Raw genomic sequence first — 26,234 nt, forward strand, 5'->3', positions numbered from 1 at the left:
GTATCATCATCGTCATCATCATTCGTAAAAGCTAAAGTAAGTTTTCAACAAGAATAGAGATCGAAACAAAAGGCTGACTTCGGACAGCTGCTACGACTTCTATACAAACCGAAAAGACGTGTGGTCAGTGTCCAAGGCTCTGTATGTGAGTCCTCTAACCTCTTTCAAATTTTCAGATCCTAACTCGATGTCGTTTGACCGTGGCAACGGTTCAAGCGCGAGTAGGTCAGAATTTTCAGCACGTCGTTACAAAGGCGTAGTGATTTTCGGAAGGCTATAAATCCTAAAACGTATATCAGATTTAGGCGAGTCCTAAACGAAAAGTCATCTACTCGAACCGAACTATCTGTAAATCAACTTTCCAGAAGTCCCAGGAGTCTGATCATACCCTGAAAAACAGAAAACAAGTGCTCCAGTGGGTTTCTTGGTGTTTGATGCTCATCACGATTCTCATCCTTGATGCGTATAAGCCTCAAGTGTACAACTCTTGATGTTTTAACATCACTTTAACCAAGGTTTAACCATTAACACAAAAAGTCAAGACTAAGAAATAAAATACAACTCATCTAAGAGTTTGAGCAAGATGATGAACCAAAGTTACATCAAATTCTTAGTTTTGACACAAGTACAAGTTCTATTAAGCTATAAACTTTGAATCAAACTAAATAAGCAAGACTTTAAGTTATAGAACTTAGAACTTAGCTAAATATGAAAGAACTTAGACTAGAAAGTCTAGATCTTATGTTCTTGGTGAAACTCTAAGTCATAGAACTTAGACTTTCAACTTTTACAACACCATAAGTTATGAAACTTAGATTTTGTAAAGAAAAATGAATGTAAGCTTATGAGCTTTTGTTTAAACAAAGTAGAAGACCATAAGTTACATAACTTAGATCAAACACAAAAATGAAACCCTAAGCTAGAAAGCTTGGATTTCTTAACACACTTATAAGACTTCAAGCTAGTAAGCTTGTATCTTTTATTTAATGAAAACACAAATTACAAACTTAAAGTACAACCATTTAAAGAAGATCACAAGTTTATGAACTTGATCTTTCAACCAACTTTTTGTAGAAACCTCAAGCTTGAAAGCTTAGATTTCTAGTGTTCTTGAAGATCTTTAAAGTAAAAATTTAGATCAACAAGTTACATGAAGATCATAAACATAAGTGGTGATCTTTTAACATAAATAAAGAGATCTTAAGTTATAAAACTTAGATCTAACAAGATAATAAAGATTCAAAGCTAAAAAGCTTGAATCCTTCATGTTCTTGAAGACTTTCAAATCAAAGTTTGAATCTACAAGAGTTATGAAGATTCAAGTTACAAAACTTGAATCTTTAAACAAAAATGATGATGATCACGAATTAAAGGAAGAAAAAGAAGAAGAAATGAAGTTTAAACTTACAATTTTCTCAAGTATTTTATAGAGAAAACTAGAGAGAAAACTTAGAGAGAAAGTGAGTGTGTGTTTTGAGAATGAAATGAGGTGTTTAAAAATGAAATGGTGGTGATGGTTGGTGCCATAAAGGCTGACGGTCACAAGGGCAAGCATGGGGGACCATTTGCTTTGCATGGGTGGTAGTACATGGTGGTGTTGTGATGTTGGGTAGCATGGGATATAAGGTTAAAATGTGTAAGTAATGGTATACTAGCATACTTAAACTTTTTCTTAATATTAAGTGGATTTTGTCTCATGTATTAATGGGCTAACTAGTTAATTAATTAGTCCACTAAATGAGTCCATTACTTGAGTAGGTTGGGCTTTAATAAGCTAGGTCCATTAAGGTGTTAAGTCCATTAAGACTAACTAGTGAGCATTAGTAAACATTAAGCGTAATTAAGGAACCATTAAGCCAAGTAATTGTCATTAATAAATAACAATTATGATTAAGTCGTCATAACGCTCCAATTATGACAAAAGTTTAACGTGTACCAAGTACGTATCGCGTTTTAAACGATAAGTGACACCTACGGTCATAAATGCATTCGAGGATCAAGTTAAGTAACTAAGTACTTAATAACACGTTGTAAGGCATTAACGAAAGTAATTAACATGAATTATGATCCCATAATGTAATCTAACACAGTACGCACAAATACGCAATTTTGTGAAAGTAACAAGCACAAAAGTAAGTCGAAAAGTTGGGTCGTTACATTTAATCATCACCTGTTGTGTCCGGCTTCACTCTATTACACTATGAAGGATAGAATGTTAGTTTGGCGGTTACCACCATATCCTCGCTGGAAGGCAGGATGCATACTCTTAAATGACCTGTAGTGACACCCCCGAAATTTCCTTGAATTATGCCTCTTGTTATCTGTAATTACACTCCTATTATAGATTTTCATATGATTTTCATTAGGGAAAACCGTTGAAGAAGCGATAACCACTCGCGAAGATTTCATTTAAATTTTTAAATGTCGACCTTAAACACCACATTCACTATTACATTCTCTGTGCCGAGATGGTCAATGCAGGCATAATCTTTTGACGAATAAGACCTTTAAACAAATATCTTTTGATTACCATAGCCAAGGAAGACTTTTCACGCTCATGTATTCATTACTTAGCACCATGTGAGTAATGACGTCATACCCAATAATCGATTACTGTCAATTCAAAACCTATAGTTAGATACATCATCTGAGATTTCTCCATTCTCCTGAGGTCTGCGGCTTGAGCTAAACCCACCATAATCACATCCATAAACTACCATCATATTCTTGCGTATCCTTTTTTCGGGCCAGTAAAGGCTGAACTATATTTCCAACACTGCATTGAAAAGCACGTGATCCCTCACACACTCAATATGATCAAATAGTAGCAATGATATGATTATCATTACGTTACTTAGGGTCAAGCATCGCGCTTGTTGTACCTAAACGATAAGTCGCGACCTTTGAATCATTAACCATTTTCCTGAAAATCTTACAATTTCACCTCGGTGTTAGAAGCATGTTAGTGGTATCACTAAAAGATTATATATTAATGGTCCTAACAATGGAAAATGACATCATATCCTTACATCATCCTTACTCATTGAGGAATTCATAACAACCCAGCAATAATCATAGATTTAGTGAGAAATTGATTTTCAATAATCATCACATAGTCAAAAGCCACTGCTTCAGCATGTCTTCATACTTATCTATGCTCAGGTTATTATGAAATCTTGTGAATGACGGAATCAAGTAATCCATGATTATATATTATAAGGGCACATACTGCCAGTCTCCCGACTCCAATACTAGTTATAACTCGTTTGCATTTCAAAGTCAACAGGGGATTAACTATCCGTTCTCACACCCTACCATTCATACATCACTAGTTAGTAACAGCTTCACACGCAAACATTATTGAATCTTAAAAAAGATAATAGACATAAGCCACATTTAAATTCAATAAGTTTTCATTACCCCATTACAATTATGCTCAAATATTACCTGAAATTTTCAAGGTCCTTCACTAGATTTTCCTGGATCCTTTTTTCAACTAATATTTTGATTATTAAAATTTTAAACACGCTATGTTACTGTGCGATCTACTCGAAAATATTAAAAAAATAATTATTGTCACTCGTGCAAATTCTATAAAACATATATACATTTATAGATAAAAATTTCTTTTACTTATTTTTGGTTAAAGAATATTTTCTTTCAAATCAAATTCTTCATGAGTGATTTAACTAAGCCCAAATGGTTTTACTTAAAAAAATAAAAATAAAAAAGTACATGTTTTACTAAGAACTTCAATTATTCAAACTTTTTTTTTTTTTTAAATTTCCTTGATGCATTTTCTAAAAATTTTCTTATTACGTTACACTATGGTTGGACCACAATTCTTCTCATTCCTCTGTGTAAACACGAAACATACCTCCTTACGCTCATCCACTATTCCGTTTTAGAGATTGGCCATGGCATAACCACAGGCTGTGAAATCAGTGTCTGAGATAGGCACAATGGTCACACCTATCCTTAAGAGAGGCACTGTGTGAGAATTCATCCCCAACTGTATTACAGATTGGTGTCAACCCTAACTGTTATTACACTATTATCACGGATAGAGATTCCGCTAAGCTCATTTCACAGTTAAACCACAACACCCTCGTAAACGTTAATTCTATGATCTTTTGGGCACAAGAAAGCGGAGATTTCTTCACATGGTGGAAACTATTCTTTATAGTCGATGATTCACATTTCTTCTCATCCGCACTTAAAACCCATAAGTGAATGATGGATCGAATCGCCATCTGTGTGAGAACGTCCTTCTCATTAACAGATCACACCTTTCGTGCGAGTTCCTATCAGAAATATAATGTAAATTATTTAAAATCCATGATCTTCGTATTCCACTCTAAAGGAGTTACCTTAAACGTTTATGACATTTATGTGGTTACTCTAAACATATCTCTTTTCAATGGTTGCAACTAGATGACATCCTAGTCAAGTTTCGGCCTCTTCTTCGACATGTAGCTGAAATCATAATCATAAAGTTACATTCTACAACGTGCTATCAAAAACTCTTTCCAAGGATAAGTTCGCATGTATTATAATATACTGAACTATATCTTTCATTAATCACTCATACCATCCTGAGGGCATTTTAGTAATTATAGTTTGCTTTGCATATAAGCCTGATTAGTGACTCCTCAGCTGACATCTCGTTTCGTCTATTCACATAGACATTTCTTAAAAAAACCCAAAGGTATCATGTCTATGGTTACCTTTCGGATTTGTAGTTGTTACCATATCTAACAAACATAAGCCATGCATCAAACAACATGGTTGTGATCTCCGCGTACTCTTCTCTGTTTGTCTAACCTAGTGTTATGGCATAAAACGCTCAAGGTTTATATGTGCTCAATACTATTCATAACACATTTCATGAATCCAATTTACTGAAATGACTTGTAAAACATCATCAGTCCTTTTTGAGAAAACCTAATCAATGACACTCGTGTTATTCCCTTGAATGACCTCCGCATTAATAATAAAATGCACTTCGTAGAAGAACCTGTAGAATTTATGGATCGTAAGATTTAAACGCTTGAAACAGAACAATATTCTATCCGTTAGAATTCACGCAAGGCCCCGAGTATACTTGGGAATAAGACCAAATAAAACAAAAATATCCTCACCTGTTTACAAACAACGCCGACTGATGGCAACAACTAAATTTCGGGACGAAATTTCTATTAACAGGGGGATACTGTGACAACCCTCACTTTTTGACTTCTGAATTTACTGAATTGACCCTAGAGTTTACTGCCTGACTACACGTATTTATTGTCTAAGGGTTGTTATATTATTATTTATTATTACTACTATCATTTCTAGCATTATTATTATTATTATTATTATTATTATTATTATTATTATTATTATTATTATTATTATTATTATTATTATCATTAATAATATTATTATTATCATTTTTATAATTATTATTATCATTATTATTATCTATTATTATTATTATTATTATTATTATTATTATTATTATTATTATTATTATTAATATAATTATTATTAATATTAGTATTATTATTTATTGTTATTATTATGTTAATTATTATTACTACTAATATTAATAACATTATTATTAATATTATTATTATTATTATTATTATTATTATTATTATTATTATTATTATTATTATTATTATTATTATTATTATTATTATTATTATTATTATTATTATTATTATTATTATTATTATTATGACTACTAAAAATTATCATTTTTATTTAAAATTATTATTTCCTTATTTTTATTACTTCTATCGTTATTCTAATTAACAATATTAGTATTATTTTGATATTATTATTAAAAATATTATTATTATTTCTATTATTATTATTATTATTATTATTATTATTATTATTATTATTATTAGCATTTTTATTATTCTTAATAATATTAAAAGTACTATTATTAATATTAATTATTATTATTAATATAAATTAGGTATATATTATTAATACAAAATTAGGTATATATCAACATCTACTTTTTATTTTTTTATATACTTTACAAAAGCAGTGAGAAATTTAATAAATCATACATCTGCTTTTTATTTTTTTATTTTTTATATATTTTACTTCCTGATTGAAATCCTGTCGACCATGATCTCCACTACAAAACAACTTCAATCAATTACTGTGATTACATAAATTATTCACTTGCACATTATATATATCTCTTACAGCAATTCGTGAAAGAAAACGAAAAAATTAGAAAAACAAAGGTGTCGACCTCTGTTCTTGTTTCATTTTTTCAAAAGCTTCAAAAACGAATCAAATTTCAAAATCCTTAAATGTAGAAGTGTTTGGATTCTTTTACCCAAACTTTCGAAAAAAACTTAGCTTCCAATTCTTGATATCGAATTCAAATTTTAGAGTCAAAGTTTAATTTGAAAAAGCCAACTGTTTTGTTCTTCGTGAAATTCAAAGTCTAGTTAATGTTTCAGATTCAATTAAGGATTCCTAAAGTTTCTAGGAATTATTTATAATCCTTTTCATGTAGAAATTTTCATTTAAAACGGCTTTAATATCGAATTCAAATTTTATATTCTTCATTTTTTTTTTCTTCACAGCGACTGCTGTTCTTGATATTTTTTTTCTTCTTTTCCTTATTTTCCTATTAATCACGATCACAACTGATTAATTATGATTCATTTAGCGAACCCTTTAAATTCTCTGTTATGATTAATTTGATTTTGGCCGATTATATTTGTGAAGAAGAAGAAGGAATAGAAACAGAAAGGAACGGGTTATATATATTTAGGATAGGATTTATTCAGATAAAACAGAAATGGAGGAATGGTTTGTTGTGGTGTCGGGTTAGCGAGAGGTCTCGGGTTCGAGCCCGGGCGGTAGCGATTTATTTTTAAAAAGTTGTTTCTTCAAAGGTTGTATATTTTTTTATTTATCATCATCATCATCATTATTATTATTATTATTAATTATTAGTATTATAATAATAATAATAATTATTATTATTATTATTATTATTATTATTATTATTATAATTATTATTATTATTATTATTATTATTATTATTATTATTATTATTATTATTATTATTATTACTACTACTACTAATATAAGTATTAGTTATCATTTATTATTATTATTATTATTATTATGATTATAATTACAATTATGATTATTATTATTATTATTGTTACTAATATTATTATCATTACTAATATTTTCATTAAGTAGTATTGTTATTAATATTATCATTAGTAATAAAATTGTTATTATTATTATTATTATTATTATTATTATTAGTATTAAGTATTAAGTATTATTATCTAAATTATTATTTTCATTATCATTTTCATTAAAAACTACTGTTATTATAATTATAATTATAATTATAATTATAATTATTATTATTATTATAAGTATTATTATTATTAATACCATTATTATTATCATTATTAATAAAAGTATTATTATTACAGATATTATAATAATAAATTATTATTATTACTATTATTATTATTATTATTATTATCATTCTTATTATTAAAAGTATTAAAATTATCATTTTTAATAAGCTTGCCTTTATTATTAAAACTATCATTATTATTATCATTAATAGAATTATTATTATTATTATTATTATTATTATTATTATTATTATTATTATTACTAATATTATTTTAGTATTATTATAATTACTATTTTAACAAACGAATAATTATACCCAAATACTTTGTTGCTTAGTCAATTAACGACCAACTATTATCTCTAGGTTGAGATTTTCGGTCTACTTCAATTACAGCTACTTCATATTGAAATCTTTGCTGTGCTAATTTAAGGTGATTTTCATAGCCCCACTTTTACTGTTTACTTAACTGTTTATAACTTTTGGGGTGAGACACATGCTTGCTTTATAACTATTTTACGTTTAGACACAAGTACTCAAATGTTATTATGATGTCTTGCTTTATCATGCAAATCCTCACCGTAGTATCGTTAATTGCTTGGTATAACGCAAACTTAATTATTGTGAGTAGGCCTATTGAGAGTAACGTCTCTAACCATTTGACCGTTGGTCTTTGGTTACATAATAATGATTCAACGACACTGACTGTACAACGTGTCACGAGGTAACTTTTGTTTATTACAAACTGCAGCAACACTTTTAGATTGATATATTTGGTATCAATCAACTTTAAACTAAATCTTGTGGTCTAATGCATATTATATAAACCTATGAACTTCACTCAACCTTTTTGTTGACACTTTAAGCATGTTTTGTCTCGGGTGACGATTAAGATGATTGCTATGATTGCTACTTGATGAATTGAATACTGCTGCATGGAGTCTTCATTTCATTACATTTACTTTGCATTTTAAAACTATTACTATTTTAGTTTGGAATTGATGTAAACACTCTTAATGCTTCCGTTGTTTTATTAATGAAGGTTTTATTCAAAACGTCTCATATAGAGTCGTTCTCGTTTATACAACTGTGTTATGATATGAATGGTCACAAATACCCCTGGCCCTATTTGGGGGTGTGACAAGGAAGGGGGAAGTAAATTTTTTTATTTTTCATTTTTTAAAAAACCTTTTTTACAAACATTAAGATTATGTGAAATTATGAACATTTAAAACAGAAACTTTGTGATAAATGTTATTATTTTGATTTAGCAAACGCTCAAAGAAATAACATTCATCGTGATGAATGTTATTTTAAAATTAGGGCTTGACGTTTAGATTTGGGGTTTAGATTGAGTTTTTAACCTGAACGACAAAACACTAAACTCTAAACTCTAAATCGGACTATATTTTGAAGAAAAAAAAACTTCACCTAAGTTGAAAAAAACACTCGAAGAAATAACATTCATCATGATGAATGTTATTTTTCGAGCATTTTCTAAGTTAATATAATAACATTTATTACAAAGTGTGTGTTTTTAAATATTCATATTTTCACCTAATCTTAGTGTGTGTAAAAAGCTACTAACGGGTTACACGGTAATATGTCTACATGTTACAATTCATTCACGGATTCACCTGCGTATGTTTCTTAACATTCTTCCATAAAAGTAAAAACAATGCATCTTTTTAAAAATATGTAACCAAAATTTATAACAATTATACATATTTATCTACGTAAGATCAGCTCATGTACGCATACACATACAATATATTTTTAAAATTTAGCCGTTCAAAAAAAAATATATAAATTGTTTTTTCTAATCTTAAAAGTTAGTAAAAGAAATTTAAGTAATCTAGCCAACTATAAAATATCGAAGAAGGCCATGAGAACTACACGAATTTTTCATTAATTAGTCGTAGTTTAGAATCAAAATGAGAAGGAATAGGTTTGAGACATGTGTACAATAGAACCACATGTAGGTGACTAGGTGCATGCAACATTATAAAAAAAAAAAAAAAAAGAAGTAAAAAGAAAAAAAAATTGTGAGTGTAAACTTGAGTAAACAGTAAAAAAAAATTCTTGACCAATTATGAGGCTACATGTAAATGTTGTAGAGAGCGTATATAGTATTTCTTGACCAACTATGAGGGTACATGTAACTGTTGTAGATAGCTTATATAGTAATTGTGATTTTTCATATAATAGGATAAAAAGAATAGGCAATTCAAATTGTACAACACGTAAAGCGTAAACCATCATACCATGGATAACGTGCATCATACTTTATCATTGCCTTCCACTATCCGCCTAGGTACGTATGTTATTACCATCCCAACTCCCTTGCAAAATTCAAATTTAAACAGAAAAACAAATATAAACTCAAATTTAAAATATAAAATAAAAATTAAAGATTTTATAATTTATCATTTAAAAATAAAAAAATAAAATAAAATAAATTATGCATAAATTACAAATTAAAATTAGATAAATGACTCTTTGCGTATTATTTCAGGTGTGCATAATATTTATTTTGCGAAAGTCGATTTTGAAATTTCAATTTTATATTTGAACCAGTCAAATAAGATTATATTGAAGATACATTAGTGAAGAATTAAGTTAATGAAATTTAATAAAATTCGGTGCAATTTTATAACCGGAGCTTGTAATAGAATCGAAGGAGAAATTGCAAATTAATAATAAAAATTACAGTACAAAATTCAAAATTAAAAAATCAAATACCTACAAATGCCAAAATACGACACAGCGCAAATATGTGTGTGCGCACCTGGCAACATCATTTTACCTTCTTTTTTTCTCCATTTTCTCTCTTTACATCCGTCATTAAACACCGTTCACGATTTGTGAAAAGATACATCACTCACCTTAAAATTCGAGTTTAATCTTTATTCTATGTGATATCTCATCTAACATTGTTTAATTCTTGATTTAATTCTTCAATTATAGATAAGAAGATAAACATTTAGATTCACAGTGTGTGGAATTGAGTTAGGGATTGAAATAGATAGATACATACAGTAGGCGTGTATCTATATGTTGAAATGCCTAGCGTTGCTGTGAAATTATACAGTTTATTTTTCAAATTGATATTAAAACGACGATTACAAAATCGAATTCAGAACCCTAATTTAAACGATGAAATGAGTACTTCATTTGGAGTTACATCACGGCCTGAAGAATCAATCGCTGCTGCAAATCCTTTGTTTACTGATGGTGTTGCTACTAAAGATATACATATAGATCCTTCTTCGTGTTTATGTATACGTATCTTTTTACCTGACACGTGTCTAGTTTCTCCAGATTTGGATGCTGATAAGGTTAGGGTTAAGAGATCTGAACAACTTGAATCTAGATCTTTTAATAGTAACGATATTTCACGGCGTAACAGTTATGGTGCTGTTGAATCGTGTAATGTGAGTGCAAGTGTGAGTAATCGGAGAAGTAGTTATTGTAATGGATTTAGTACTGATGATTTGAATTTGAAAAAAGAGAATGGTGCGTATAGAGGTTATTCTCCGTTTAGTAATAAGTGTAGGAAACTGCCTTTGATGGTTCAGTTTCATGGGGGAGGGTTTGTGGCAGGGAGTTGTGATTCGGTTGCGAATGATTTCTTTTGCCGGAGGATTGCGAAAGTGTGTGATGTGATTGTGGTGGCGGTTGGGTACCGGCTTGCGCCTGAGAATCGGTATCCGGCTGCGTTTGAGGATGGTATGAAGGTGTTGCATTGGTTAGCGAAGCAAGCGAATTTGGCCGAGTGTGGGAAGTCGTTGGGGAAGAAGATTGATTCGAGAAAGTCGGATGTTCAAGGGCATATTGCAGATGCTTTTGGGGCTTCTTTGGTTGAACCTTGGTTAGCTGCACATGGAGATCCATCCAGGTAGCTTTTTTTCTTGTCTAAATTTGTTAGTGTAGTTAGCGTATATGTTAGATGTTGTAGAGTGATTTGAATGACTGCAGAAAGCAATCTAGGACATGAGTTATACAGAGTAATGAGCTATAAACTTGTCTCTAGATAGTTTAGAATGTGTCTTGATCTAAAAATTTAGTAACAATGAAGGATTACATTTGTGCAAGCTATAGAACCTTGCTATAGATTGATATGCTGCAAGAATCCTTGGACAATACTCGAAGGGATATAGGGCAGACACTAGTTTTAAATGCTTTTTTGTTAAAGAAAGAAAGTCTGGCATGCTTCTCTGGTTGTGCACTTGCTTAGCGGACTACCATGTCAATCTTTCTGTATCTCCATATCAATCACTAAGCAGCACCCGTATTTTAAGCCTGTAATGCATGTTCTTTTGTCGAAATAATTAAACTTACTGTGACGGGGTGAGGGGACACTATGTATTATTGCGCTTAGATTCTTTTGGTTCAGTGGTTTAGTTTTTTAATGAAACATTGAGGTCTATTATGACTGTATCAGGTAGATATGTCATCTCAAGGCTTATCATCATTGTTTTTATCATGATCGAATTGGAATTATCGATGCATCTGATATCTCAGTTTTTTTTTGTTATTAGCGGGATTTCGAAATTACAGCAAGAAACTTGCATTATATAGATGTTTAATGGGTGTTTGGATAAATCTTATTTCTCTGATCTAATTTCTCTGTTTATGGACTAACTGGAATTTGGAAAAGCCAGTGAAGTTATTTTTAATGGGCGTATAAGTCTAACAATTTGAATTAGGCTTAAATAAGCCATAGGGTAAAGTTTATAAGTTCATAAGCCACTGAAAATGAGTTTATTGGCTTTTACGATTAATCACTCATTTCATCGGGACAAAAGACAGCATAGGTAAAAGCATAGCAGCAACAATGTATAAGAGAACTATGATTAAAAAGACTAAATTACCCCAAGTTACTGTTTGTATTTTTTCTGTTTTAGTTGATGGGTTAATTTGCTATAAGTAGTGATCATAGGTTGAATTTTACCGTCCACGTAAAAGAAATATATGACCCACTATTAATTGGGATATCACAGATCTATTTATTTGTTTATTTTATTTATACATATGCCATATAGCTTTTGGTTGAAATTCTAGTGTGTCTTACTGCATTTTTGTTATATTGATAAACATTGTATACCAGATGTGTTCTTCTTGGGGTGAGTTGCGGTGCAAACATTGCTGATTACGTGGCCCGCAAATCAGTTGAATCTGGTACGCTACTGGACCCAGTTAAAGTAGTGGCCCAAGTTTTAATGTATCCTTTCTTCATTGGAAGCACTCCTACACATTCCGAGATAAAACTATCAAACTCTTATTTCTTTGACAAGTCAATGAGCGTACTTGCATGGAGACTCTTCCTCCCAGAACATGAATTTAACCTAGACCACCCTGCAGCCAATCCCCTCACTCCAAACAGAGGTGGGCCCCCTCTGAAACGGATGCCTCCTACATTGACAGTTATTGCAGAACATGATTGGATGAGGGATCGTGCCATTGCGTACGCTCAAGAACTAAAAAAGGTGAATGTTGATGCACCGGTTCTGGATTACAAGGACTGTGTTCATGAATTTGCTACTCTCGATATGCTTCTTAGGACACCTGAAGCACAAGCGTGTGCGGATGATATTGCTATTTGGGTCAAGAAATATATCTCACTTAGAGGTCACGAATTCTCATATTAGCAAAACTGATTTTTTATATATAGATGCACACATCATCTGGCTATTATCGTAACCTTCTAAAGAGATATATGTATGAGTATAACAGAAAGACCTTTCAGGTTTTGTTCTGCTTTTTGTATGATACATGATTGTTATTATGTTACTATAGTTGAGTTATTAGATATTAGATACCCCTGTTGTCTTGTAACAATATTGTATCATTTGTACTGATGGATTATATATTAAATGAATCTCTCAGCTTGTGTTTTACTCATTACTGTTTAATTCCACATCCTAATGATGGAATTTGGAACAACAATCACAATTGTATTAAATAAATGTTTTGGTTCGTGTTAACAATTAATTAATGGATCGTCGTCTTGAAGTTTATAGTTTATAGTTTATATGGCAATTCATACTTGTACTGTATGCATCCATTGTGTCCTGCATATAGCTCATGATATATATACAAGAAACCTACAACAAAAGGATATCCCACCTTGCAAATCAATGTGCGGTTTATGTCAAACTCAGCTGAAAATTGATAAAATTAGGCCAACCTACTTTAGTAAAAGCTAAAGCAATCAAATTATCAACATGTCAAAACGGATTTAAATGCTAATGGATGCGACTCAAAAAACATATTTGGTTGCTGCACTAAACAAAACGGATTTAGTGCATGTCAAAACGGATTTAAATGCCAACCAACTTTAGTAAAAGCTAAAGCAATCAAACTAATGGATCACGGCTTTAATGTTTTATTAAGGCCCCGAAAGTAGCATCCTTAACACCATAATTCAATGTCTGGTGTAAAATTTCTTCAAAACTATTTCTAACAACTTCTAAATCACAAAGTAATGAACTAAATCAACTACAACACAACACAACACTAGTCTTTTCACTTCTCACAGAAATTGTGACCAAAACAATTAACTAACTCCATATTCAACGTCCACGATATCTAACATTAATCGCTCTAGATGCCATCGCCCTCAGATTCACAGTTGCAGTTACAACCGAACTTCTTGTATTCTGATGCGCCACTTGTGGTTGTCGTCCAGACCCTCCAAACACACCCGTGAACTCCTCTTGTTGCAATCTCAAAGCCAAAACCGCATCGTCATCCTGTTCTGATGGTGGGCCCACTGCCAACTCACTCGTTCTCCTCCTCCTTCTCCTGCTCTCACTATTCTCTCCCGATTCTCTGCTGTTGAGTAACACTACAGAAGCAGGACGAAAACTGTTCTGTTGTCTCCAATAATGATGACGCTGTTGGTGATTACTAGTAACAGTCCTTCGTCTTCTTCCTAAACTTAACTGTTCTCCTTCAGGACTATTTAACGCTTCAATTACACTTCGGTATTGGTTCGTTTTCCTTGCAGGGGGGCTTTGTAGGTCCCGGGATTCGGTTGCCATTTTTCGTGTTTCTATTTCTTGAGGAAACAAAAGTTGTATAGTGTTCCATAGAACTGTATTGATGGTGCATGATCTTCCATTGCTGAATTAAACCAAATTAACTATCAATCCTACACAAACATAAATAAATAAATAAATTATGATCTATTATGATTTTTTTTTGAAAGAATACCTTATAAGTTGCCTGCATTTCGGACAACGTTTTCCACATTTATCAGCAGCAGATTTCAGACATTTCTTACAGAAACTACAAAATTGCAAAGAGCAAAATTTTAGTACTCTTAATATATATTGGGCATCTTAAACTTTAATGAAAGTAGAATGAACGATTATTACCTGTGACCGCAAGAAGTTGTACTTGGTTCAAAACATATTTCCAAACAAATCTGTCAAACAATAGTCACACAACTAAGTTAATCTTGTAAAAAAGATTCAATTTTTTAAAAAATATAATAAAACACATAAGCGATAAATCACTTACTGCACAAGAAAGTTCTTCACGAAGGCGATCGATACATGGAATTAAAGCATTCCCTGAACTCGATTCATTCGATTTTTCAACCCTTTTACCATCATCAATCTTTTCCTCTTTCTTTTCTTCTAAAAGTTAATTCATCACACCCAAATTAGGGTTCCTCTTATAGTAAAATCAACCCTAATTTTAAAAAAAGAAAGAAAAAGACCAACCTTTTTTCAAACCTTCATCTTCACCAAGATCAAGATCAGCCACAAATTTGGAAACAGGACTCTTTTTCTGATCCCTACGTTTTCTAAAGCGATCAAAAAACACAATGTTGTTCAAGATCCTTCAAAACGAAACCAAGAAGTATAAAAAATCAGATAAAAGGGAATTAGGGTTTGGTACCTTCTTGAAGAAATGGGCGGAGTTTTAAACAACGGATCCGATAGTCTCTTTTGTTTCGAATCTCGATCGGGTGTATCTTCAACCACCAGTGACGCCATTAACAACGCTTCTTCATCCCAACCAGCCATCGCTGCAACAGATCGAAACCCTGGACTAAACACGAAATTAGTATTCTCCTTATCTCCATTTTCAATTTGTTTCCGATCTTCTTCATCCACCATTTTCCGAAAGTTTTTGAGATGTGAAAATTGGCTTTAATGAACTGATTTTGAATTTGTGTTTAGGCAGATCCTAATCCTAATCATAACGGCTACTTTACGAATTACGATAGGTGAATCTTCCATTTACAACCGTCCGATTAATTGGGCTTTTACATTTGGTTAATTGTATGACCAATTGGGCTATGATGGAGCCCATTTGTAAGTAAATTGGATGATGCCCTTTTTTTTTTTTTTTTTTTTTTTTTTATGTAACATTGTTAGGACGTGTATATCATGTTTTTTTTTCCTTCCTTTTTTATCAATTTTGTAAAACACAAACCTTTGAGTGACGTTTGGTTCGGGAATATGAAATCTCAAGATTTAATATCTCATGGAATTTGAATCTCAAAGGACTTGAAATACCATGCTTTTGAAATCTTATCAATTTTTGATTTGAGGAAATAAGATCAAGGAATTTGTATAACGTAAACATAAATTGTAAAATGTAAGCCTAAAAATGTAAATGTAAATGTAAATGTAAAACGTGAACGGAGAACATAAATATAAAACGTAACGTAAAAGGTAATGTAAAACTTAAATGTAAAACGTAAATGTAAAACGTAAATGTAAAACGTAAAAGGTAAACGTAAACTAATATTATAAATCATAAGCGTAAAATGTAAACGTAAAACATGATCGTAAAATGTAAAAGTAAACGTAACTAAAAATATAAACCATAAACGTAAAAGAACATAAAATGTAAAATGTGAACATAAAGCGTAAAAAGTAAAATGTAAAGTAAAAAGAAATTTTAAAACGTATAACATAAAATGTAAATCAAGCGTAAACCATTAATGTAAAATGTAAAGCGTAAAAGGTAAACTTAAACCATAAACGTAAAACGTAAAAGGTAACGTAAAACATAAACTAAAAATATAAAATATATATGTCAATGTAGAACTTAAACGTAACACTAATACATAAACGTAAAAGGTAAAGGTAAACTAAAAATATAAAACATAAACGTAAACGTAAAATGTAACCATAACGTAAAACGAAATAATAGGTGAGGGTTCGAACCGGGGGGGGGGGGGGGGGGTGTTCTCAAGGATTCTGTTTGGGTGATACGGCGCTGCCTTAAGCCTCTTAGTATAATCCAAAGCACACCGGGTACCCAATGCGGCGATGGTTATGAAGAGTTTCCTCCTAACGCGTGTGTGGGTGACAAATGAGAGCATTCAATGTCGATATCGCCGTTTAAAAAAAAACATAACGTAAAATGTAAAACGTAAACGTAATTCGTAAAACGTAAAAGGTAAACTAAAAATAAATCTAAAACGTAATATCTAAGCGTATAACGTAAAATGTAAATTGAGCGTAAACTGTCAACATAAAACATAAATCGTAAACATATATTATAGAGCGTAAAAGGCACACTTAAACCATAAACGTAAATTATAAAAAGTTAATTGTAACATATTATGTAAAGAATGAGAAAGATATGATTTCTAAATCCTTCACTAATACAAAGGATTATTGAACAAGTCGATGAGAAAGTGAGTGGGGATGAAGTCCACTGCTGATTTTATCGTATGGTTGAACAATCATGATTCTATTTACAAAAGCCGCATCAAAGAAACGAATGGGTTTAGTAAGTTTTAGAGTTCGAGGTTTGGAAGACCATACTCGGGGACAAGTGTTTTTTTCAGAAGGGGAGAATGATGTAAAGAATGTCGCAGACCTCCATCTCCCTTGACTTTGCCGTCGGTTCTTCAGTCAACATGTGAGGTCGAAGTTTTTTTTATCAATCCGAGAAGATTAAAGGATCAAATATGACAATTTCATAATTATCATAATCTATCCTTTTAGTTTTAGTATTTATCATGTTTTAATTAAATGTATATTTTCAATCTGTAGATGATGATATATCTTTTCCTTTAAATTATTAGTTTGGGTAAGAATTATATATAAGTATCAGGTTATTCAGGTTTTTAGTTAGGTTAAGATGAATTGAAATCAGAGAGTATCGCCTAAAGTCTCAAGTTGGGCACTCGTTTAGTTTATTAGAATTTCGTATTTGTTTTATTTGTGTGGTTTCTTCCATTCACAACAACCACGTCATTAGAAAAATTGATGGAGTGCTGAATGAAATAAAGAGGAGTCATTTCGAGTAAGAGAATTAATCTTTTGATGAAGCTTAAACACAATAGAACCATCAACTCTATCATAAGTTTCTTTCCGTTCCTGCGAAATTTCACTAGCAACAGTAGAAAAAACCTGACCAAAATGCAATTCCTCAGATTTAATTGCAAGAATCCAAGATAACACCACAGAATTACATCTATCTCATTGACTTGCTAAAGCTGCATTAATTTCATATTTTTCTAAAGTTTCATTTACAAAACCCATCTTATTCTTAGTTTGTAAAGCTAAAACCATAACACGAGACCAAACTCTATAGTTTTCAGTTCCCAAAAGTTTTAAAGTAATTAAAGGTGTACTAATTTTATTTATTGGACACAGGTATAAGGAATCACCAAAATTCAATTTACTAATTAGGGTTTCACTGAATTCACCATTAGTACCCACCATGTTCAATCAACAAGATAGCAAAGTAATTACAAGACAAGGATAAAGAGAAACTACCAACTTCTAGCAAGCAGCCCTGTAAATTGTTAGTAAAATAAAGCTAAACAACAGAAAGGTCAATAATCAAACTGTGCTTGATTAGTATTCATGGATCTTGAAGGATACAAATCAAGAGTTGGGCACATCGTTTGGTCAACAAGAGTAAAATAAGAAAAGAACGGAAAACAGATGACTAAATGTGAGACTCCCCTTTGAAGAAGATCAAAGACGTTTAATCAATTATAAAAATAATTAAGAGGCGGCGAAAACAGTAAAGCACGTCTTCTTTAAGTGAGAGATGCCAAAGAAAACCTAATTTTATGAATTAGGGTTTTCTTTTCACAAACTGAAGAACCGGAAGAATCGGATGTGTAAGCACCGGAATTAAGCGTGATAATAAACACAGTCAACTAGAAGCAATGAAAACCCCAAATTAACTCTAACTTCATCAAAATCAGAGATGTTCTTCGATGAACAAAATTATTATCTATGCCTTGTTCGCTCTGATACCATGTAAACTTTTATGAAACTATTTCATAAGATCAATCACAAACAATAAACACTCCAATAACCAATAATCCAAATCTCAGAATACAAACTTTGTTCACAATATGATGAACAACAATTTACAACTGAACACAAATCACCATTAAACGATTGAAAAGACTAAATAAGATCAACAGATTTGTTATGTACAATGGAAGATGAGATGATGAAGAGCAAATTGGTGCCGGTTAAGAGATCAAAAATAATGAAAAATATCTTAATAACTCAATAACCTTAAAAAGAGCAAATAATACATGACTAAACTGACACCAATGATAAAGTGGCTCTTGACATCTTGGGCTTCTAATCATATTGGGCTCTAGACTTTATCCAGCAATCCATATCAACAATAAAACTTTAGTCTAGGATAGCTACAAGATTTAGACCATAAGATATAAGCCCAATAACATAAAGCCCAAACATGATAAACAAGCCAAGTTAGAAACACAAAACAGATTGCAAATAAAAATTGAATACTACCTTTCAACAATTTTTGATAAATCGGATTTGACTAATGAATGCTGCCTAGGGTTCTTCTAACATGTATATATTAGACTTTCCTTCATAACTGGTAACATGTCATACACGGGCTAAGAACTAATGTTTGTGGGTTGTCCTTGTAAAACTTGGTCAAATCATTGCTTAATTGAATATTTTTGTCAAAACTATCCACTTTTAGTTGTTTGAATTGGTAGATGTTTGCAGATGTTTGAATTGGTACCTTAATTCATATGTTTGAATTGGTACCATTTGCATATGTCAAAAATTGGGCCAGAAATGGTACCATATACTACACTACCATTTGCTAGTCTATACCACTTTCACTATGTAAATCTGCAAACAACACTACAATTGCAAGTCTATACCACTTTCAGTTTAAAGAAAAAGATACATAACAAAATGCAAACAAAAAAAAGTAGCTTCATTAATCATTAACTGTTTCACTACATTCGCATACAAGCAAGGATTTTCTCAAAAGAGCTGCACTAGCTACATAACTGCATTCATTCAGTAGCTCATTCGACAAAACCAAACACATTCACTAGCTACTTAACATAAACATACATAGTAAATAAAACCCAACTAATAATCAACATAATCTTCAACTTCAAAGCATGATTCTCTGCAGCTTTAGCTTTAGCTTTAGCTTCACTAGCATTTTTCGAATTCAATAGCCCTGGAATGATCATAGACGAACGTTCATCAATGGATGGATAAAACCAACCAACATACCTTCAAGTAGAATCCTAACATACATAACAATAACATTAATTAACATTCCAAATTCCTAACATTATTCAAAAATTTAATTGAAATAAACCTACCTTAAATTATACCTTCATATGATACCTTTAGCTTAATACTTAACACATTGATATCTTTACTAAAATAAATTTATATCTTTTCAGACATCATCAGCCTTAAAGAGTAGAACAAGCTGTAAAGAAGCAAAGATACCAGCTACTAATTTAAATTATGTACATACATGCTGCTAAGCTGCTCTAATACATTAACTGTGTATCCATGTTATCCATAGAAGCAGTCTCATTAACAGATATATCTCTTCATCCTATAAAAACAGCAATGTATATACAAAATTAATTTTTTAACAATAATAATAATAAATTATAAATTATACTATCTAATAACTAAAGACAAAGTATAGATTATATCGTCCTGTTCAATAGAATACAAACCAGCAATAAGGAGTAGTTGATTGGGGCAATCATAAAACCGACGCCCTGAATTTCGAGCAGTCCATGATGTACGGAGGACCACGCTATGTGCAGTCCAACATATAACCATTGTTGATTTTGATTTGAAATTAAACAGGTACGTGTACGGACGAATTAGGGTTTATGATTTGGGGACGAGTAAACATATGAAACGGTTATAAGAAAAGCAAATTAATCACGTGCATAGTCCGTGATTTTCTAATCTGAAACAGAAATATGTTAGGACAAAATTACCCTCACATGGTAAGCACGTGAATGGACTTAACATCCAAAATTCAACAGAGTAACTATGTTGCGCCATCCTTGCAGAAAATTGAAAGTTCAGGGTCACCTACATCGAATTTATAGTTAAAGGTTGAGCATGCAATTTTATACAAAGTTTATGGACCATCTACGTAATTTTGTCATTTAAATAATACATCTACTCTTAATGTATTTAAATAATATACGAATATCAATATCAAAGTAACCACTTATTTGAGATAATACGGTATTTATCTGACATAATTCAAAATAGCATATTATAATGGTTATTTGACTTTAGTGCATGGTCAAATTTGAACACTTTTTAAGAATAGTAAGGGACATATAACCTTTATCATTTTTAGTAAAATAAAATTATAAAGTTCTATACATTATAAAAGTGAATGCCAAGCCCTTTTTATTCTTTTACCAATTCTTTTTACTATTTTTGTCAGGCTTACTCTTTCATTCTATTATTTTTTAAACGTTAACTCAACCAACCGCTAACCTTTTTTTAACCTTTCAATTAATCAAACACACTTTAGTCTACTTTCTTTTTTCACTTCCTTTTTCATTCACTTATTTTTAAAGTTTAAATGAATCAACCGCTAACCATTTTGTTTGTTAAACGTTCAACTAATCGATCGTTAACCGACTTAAAACACCCCCAGCGAAGCGCGGCTCCACTATTCTCGTTTAATCTAATAATACTTTTGACATGTTTGTCAACTTTATTTTTAAAACCTTTTTAAATGAGTGAATGTTACTTTTAATAAAAACGTCTCATGTCAGAGTGTTAACCAGAATTTGTAACTCTTGAAGTCACTCATCGCCTTAGCCGTTAGGTGGGACTGTAACATATGTATTATTCTTTTATTTGTTATGTCGTCATAAAAATTATCTAGTGTGTTAGGGTTGCCTAACATAATATGTTGCTTACAAGTGATATTTGTGGTTTCAATAATCTATAGTTTCTATTAAAATCCTATAATGATGATGTCGTTATTAGACTAATTCCTTTGTTAAAAAAATAAAAAAAAATAAAAAATCTAAGCCATCTTGATGATGTCATTAACATTAATTAAATATTTTATTTATTTATTTAAGGTTTTTATCATAGATACCCTTCTTAACTTTAATAATAACTTATTTACCCACTTAAATATAATTATATCATATGAGCCCATTTTAAACATATAAACTCATCATATTTACCCATTTATTCAATCTTAATGTGATACGTCTTTATGCCCTAATTTTTTAGCGGCAATTATTCATGCTTGCTTTTTTTCTTTTCCGAGCTATGTACTATGATATTAACTACCATAATTTATACATGCTAATCATCTAATTCTCCTCAACGGTATAAAGCTATTATAAGGTGAGAATACATAATGTGATCACTATTAATTATCTTTATATATCTTTAACTGACTGTAATTTTTTTTATTGTTGTTAATTTCTCTTAATTGATAGGCTACGAATACTGATGTGTGCAGCATGGGTTACGATATACTATATATATTTTAATATGAAATACGATACAAATTACACAAGTTTTAATTATTTATTTACAAATGGGATATACCTAAACCTTGCTACAACACTATAGACAGTGTACCTAATCGTAGAGTAGTATAGTTTTTAGTAAGTCCGGTTCGTTCTACAGGGAGCTGGTGATACGTACTATATTTTTATATAACTATATTTGTACAAAATATATTATATATAGTAATAATATATAAAAGGGGGTTTACCGTTTAATGACCGGTTTGTCGATTTTATATATTAAGTCACAATTAAAACCTAATGCAAAATATAAATGACGATAATTAAAGGTACGATGAAATATAAAATAAAATAATTATGCTTATTTAAACTTCCGTAACCATGATGTTTGACGTTTTGATTTTAATTAATTACCATGGGTTAATTATCCTTTGTCCTGGATGTATTTGAAACCTATCTGGTTTTTGTCCATAATAGTTCATCGGTCATAATTATAAAATGCTCGGCAAATTTAACCTTATACCCGAAGTCAAATATTCCAACTAATTGGGGATTCGAACTGTAACAAGGTCTTAATACTTTGTTTAATGAATACACCAGGTTATCGACTGTGTGTAATCCAAGGTTTTAATACTTTGTTAACAATCACATCAATTACCCTTGAATGTAATCCACCCCTGTTTTAATGAGTCCAGTGACTATTAATCCATCCCCGTGTCCGGTCAAATGAACAATAATTCGTACTTATAAATATCCCGCCCATCGTGTCTGATTAAGCGTATGTGGTTATATATCGATACGTCAAATTGTAACCTTTATATTAAATTAACGAGGTATCGTTAATTTAATATAAAGCCCATTAATAGCCCATAGTCTAATTTCCACAAGTGTCGATCTTTTGTCCAAACCCCAATTATGGTACAAAGCCCAATAACCCCATCTTTAATATTTAGCCCAACATCATGATTACTTCGATTCAAATAAGCATAATAATAACTTAAGTACGAGACATTAATTTAAAAAGGAGAACATAACTTACATTGATTATTTATCGCGTAGTGTTACACGGACAGAACTTCGACTTTAGAACTCGTAAAATAACCTTTACATTACCCAAACTAACTAATATAAAACTAAACTAATATATATATATATATATATATATATATATATATATATATATATTAACAGAGGGAGAGATATGTAGATGGTGTATGATACTCGGCAGAATGCATGGCCTTTTATAGGCATTTTGATTCCTGACTGCTCCGAGATCGCAAAGCAAATGTGCCTTCCAGCTCCGAGATCGCGAAGTAACGCACTCCAGCTCACCAACTTTTGGCCATTTGCTTGTCGACGTTATTTAATATAATATATAATATATAAATAATTTATATAATTTATATAATTATTTAAATATTATATTATATTCTTGTGCATAGTAGACTTGTAATTTTTGGTCCGTTGCGTCGGGCGTTGATAGTTGGCTCAGTTCCCGGTTCCGGATTTTCGAACGCTTTTTCGTATAATTTAATATCTTGTACCTTGCGTTCCGCAACTTGTACTCTTGTAATTTTTAGACGTTTCTCATCAATAAAAGGAACCACTTGAATTGTATCGTGTACGTTTGAGCATTTTGGACGTTTTTGTCTTCGAATCTTCGTTTTCGCCTTTTGATTTCGCACTTATTTAATATAAACGAATATTACTTGAAAATAGAACAATTGCAACTGAAAACTTTACATATTGGAAGGATATTGCACCTAAATATATGTTCATTTGGAGCACTATCAAATATCCCCACACTTGAATGTTGCTTGTCCTCAAGCAATACATAACTTGAAATTAAATCACACGAATCACTTCTTTATTCTTCACACTTTATACATCGGTGATTTTGATACGGCGGTATAAACAATGATAGTAACATTTGTGGTTTACAGTCCCACATGACTATAAAAATTTAGATCCTTTAGGAAATTGGATCTTTATGAAAATATTTGATCTTTTGAAAATTCAATCTAGCTTTTACCCTAGATAAGTTTTCCGGAATAACCCTTCACCGATGTTGCAAAATATTTTTGTGGGTTTTTTGGGTTTTAGATTTGAAAATTTTAGCTCAACACTTGCGGTTTTGTGTTACCCACTTGCTAACCTTGTATTAGGAAAGCAACACGTCCAGTCTACTTGTCCCGTATATTACCTTTCGGCAAACTACCGTCCGGTTGTAAAGGAAAGCGATGAACAAGCAACTGTTAAGGCAATGTCTAATGACATGCATTTGATTATGGTCCAAAAACGTGTCGGATGCTATTACTATCCTTTGTAGGAGCAATAGTAAAGATCATCCTATAATTTTTCGGTCTGGCACAAGGTCCTGTCTCCGACCATGCTATGCAACCACCGTTCTTACGGTTGACACCCGATTTGGTTCAGGTGACCTAATGAATTCCAGGTGAATTCCTAGGATTTTACGTTTAATGGTAATGAACGCATTGAAAATAGGTTTTCAGAAAACAAATCGGTTTGTAATTTTGATCAAAATATTTTCTCGTTCAAGCTCGAGTTTAGATATCATTGAATTCCATGAGTTTGTAATTCTCAATCTTTAAGGTCAATCTCAAGGATTGAGTAATATCAGGCTTAAAAGCTGATTTTTAATCTTTAAGGAGATTATCCTTTCTGGGGGTCTGATTCATTAGTCTTATCAAGCTAATTTGCACGGCGCCCTCCCATTTTACGAGATAAATCCTTCTCATGGTTAGGATAAATCTGACCACATGGCGACCCTGTTTGATGCTGAGGTCCGTGGATTTCCAGTCGATTTTTGAGAAAACTTTTCAAGGTTTTTCGTAGACTCTACAACTGGTCTGGACGACAACTGCTTGACCTAAATCAAGAAGCGCGTGTCTTTTTCAGAAGACTTTACTTCCTTTTAATAATGGAATTGATTCATCGTGTAGATCCATCTTTTCTTTCATCGGGTAAAACAGTTAATTTAGTCCAAAACAAAAGCACCTGCAATAACTTTACAGAAACATGTGATAGATAGTTTTTAATTGAATAACTTGGTACATTCTCCCCACACTTGGCTTTTTTTTCATGCGTCTTTTTATATCTTAATAAATAAATTCAAGCGTTTTAGTTGTTTCTCAATTTATGTCCTTTCCGAGGTAACAATAATTTCCGCATTAACACCTAGTTTTATCGTTCATAAATATGTATAAACATGATTTTGAATTCATTTAGTTGAAAATTTTTCAAATTTTCATAAAATTTAGAAAATAAGCCAAGTATAAACCCGAGAGAATTTATAACCCTTCCCCACACTTGAGATCATGCAATGCCCTCATTTGCATGAAATCAGACTATAATTATAAATTCATGAGGGTGATTAGTGTAGAAAAGTAGTTAAAGATACCAGTTTTTAATTACAAAGCTCGTCGAATGATAGATGGCGCGCCTCATCGTTCATTCCTTCTTGTTTTATCACACATGTTTTTCTTCAAAAACGGTTGCTTTTCTGAACTGTTTGCTAATATTTGAAAATACGTCTTTTACCCTAATCGTGCATTTTTATTAACAAGTTATGTGCTAACCCGAACCCCGAATTTAACGTTTAGTGGGGTTAGACTTCCCCACACTTAGCTGACGACATGTGAAGTCGGTAGAATAAGTTCCACGAATTAGAATAGTGAGCCAGTTATTTACATCTCGGGTGGTATATAATATATCAATGGGTTTAAAGTTTAGACTCACCCGATCGTCACTACTTAATTCTTTTTTAAGTGTAGCTTTTAGTAAATGGATATGTCTCTTTTCTGGTTCTTGGTCAAATGGATCGATATACACCGACATACATACTATAGGGTGGAAAATTCCTAACATTTCCTTCCGTTTATTCTCGGGATCAAAGTTTTCACCTCTATTACCCAATTGGGTAAAATCCGAGGTGTTATTATTTATTACATCTCGTAGTTCATCTTCGGTAGATGACTCGTCTATTGAGAATATTGGGTTGGAAGGTTGCGGCTGGATCGAAGCAAATTCTTCTTCATT

General features: G+C 31.5%; 2 protein-coding genes across 2 annotated transcripts; one reads left to right on the forward strand and one right to left on the reverse strand.

The window, feature by feature from the left end:
• The first annotated feature begins 10,256 nt into the window (after positions 1–10,256).
• Positions 10,257–13,260, forward strand: LOC139866575 (probable carboxylesterase 16). The gene is made up of 2 exons (XM_071854850.1): positions 10,257–11,300; positions 12,513–13,260. The coding sequence occupies exons 1-2, from the start codon at positions 10,465–10,467 to the stop codon at positions 13,051–13,053; spliced, it is 1,377 nt and encodes a 458-aa protein (XP_071710951.1). The 5' UTR covers positions 10,257–10,464; the 3' UTR covers positions 13,054–13,260.
• Positions 13,261–13,781: 521 nt separating this feature from the next.
• LOC139868566 (uncharacterized) lies at positions 13,782–15,534 on the reverse strand. The gene is made up of 6 exons (XM_071856901.1): positions 15,314–15,534; positions 15,136–15,254; positions 14,930–15,048; positions 14,785–14,834; positions 14,621–14,695; positions 13,782–14,530 (listed from the first exon to the last, which is right to left on the reverse strand). Exons 1-6 carry the CDS (start codon positions 15,532–15,534, stop codon positions 13,978–13,980), a joined length of 1,137 nt encoding a protein of 378 aa, XP_071713002.1. The 3' UTR covers positions 13,782–13,977.
• Positions 15,535–26,234: the final 10,700 nt, after the last annotated feature.

Source organism: Rutidosis leptorrhynchoides, chromosome 9 (genome assembly GCF_046630445.1).
Source record: "Rutidosis leptorrhynchoides isolate AG116_Rl617_1_P2 chromosome 9, CSIRO_AGI_Rlap_v1, whole genome shotgun sequence".
NCBI classification, from domain to species: domain Eukaryota; kingdom Viridiplantae; phylum Streptophyta; class Magnoliopsida; order Asterales; family Asteraceae; genus Rutidosis; species Rutidosis leptorrhynchoides.

Bases quoted from the DNA above. Each gene is read 5' to 3' on its own strand.
- LOC139866575 (XM_071854850.1), top strand. From the start codon at position 10,465: ATGCCTAGCGTTGCTGTGAAATTATACAGTTTATTTTTCAAATTGATA. The intron at 11,301-12,512 runs GTAGCTTTTTTT...ATTGTATACCAG, and splicing joins GCACATGGAGATCCATCCAG to ATGTGTTCTTCTTGGGGTGA.
- LOC139868566 (XM_071856901.1), bottom strand. From the start codon at position 15,534: ATGGTGGATGAAGAAGATCGGAAACAAATTGAAAATGGAGATAAGGAG. The intron at 15,049-15,135 runs GTTGGTCTTTTT...ATTAACTTTTAG, and splicing joins AGATGAAGGTTTGAAAAAAG to AAGAAAAGAAAGAGGAAAAG. The intron at 14,696-14,784 runs GTAATAATCGTT...GCAATTTTGTAG, and splicing joins ACAACTTCTTGCGGTCACAG to TTTCTGTAAGAAATGTCTGA.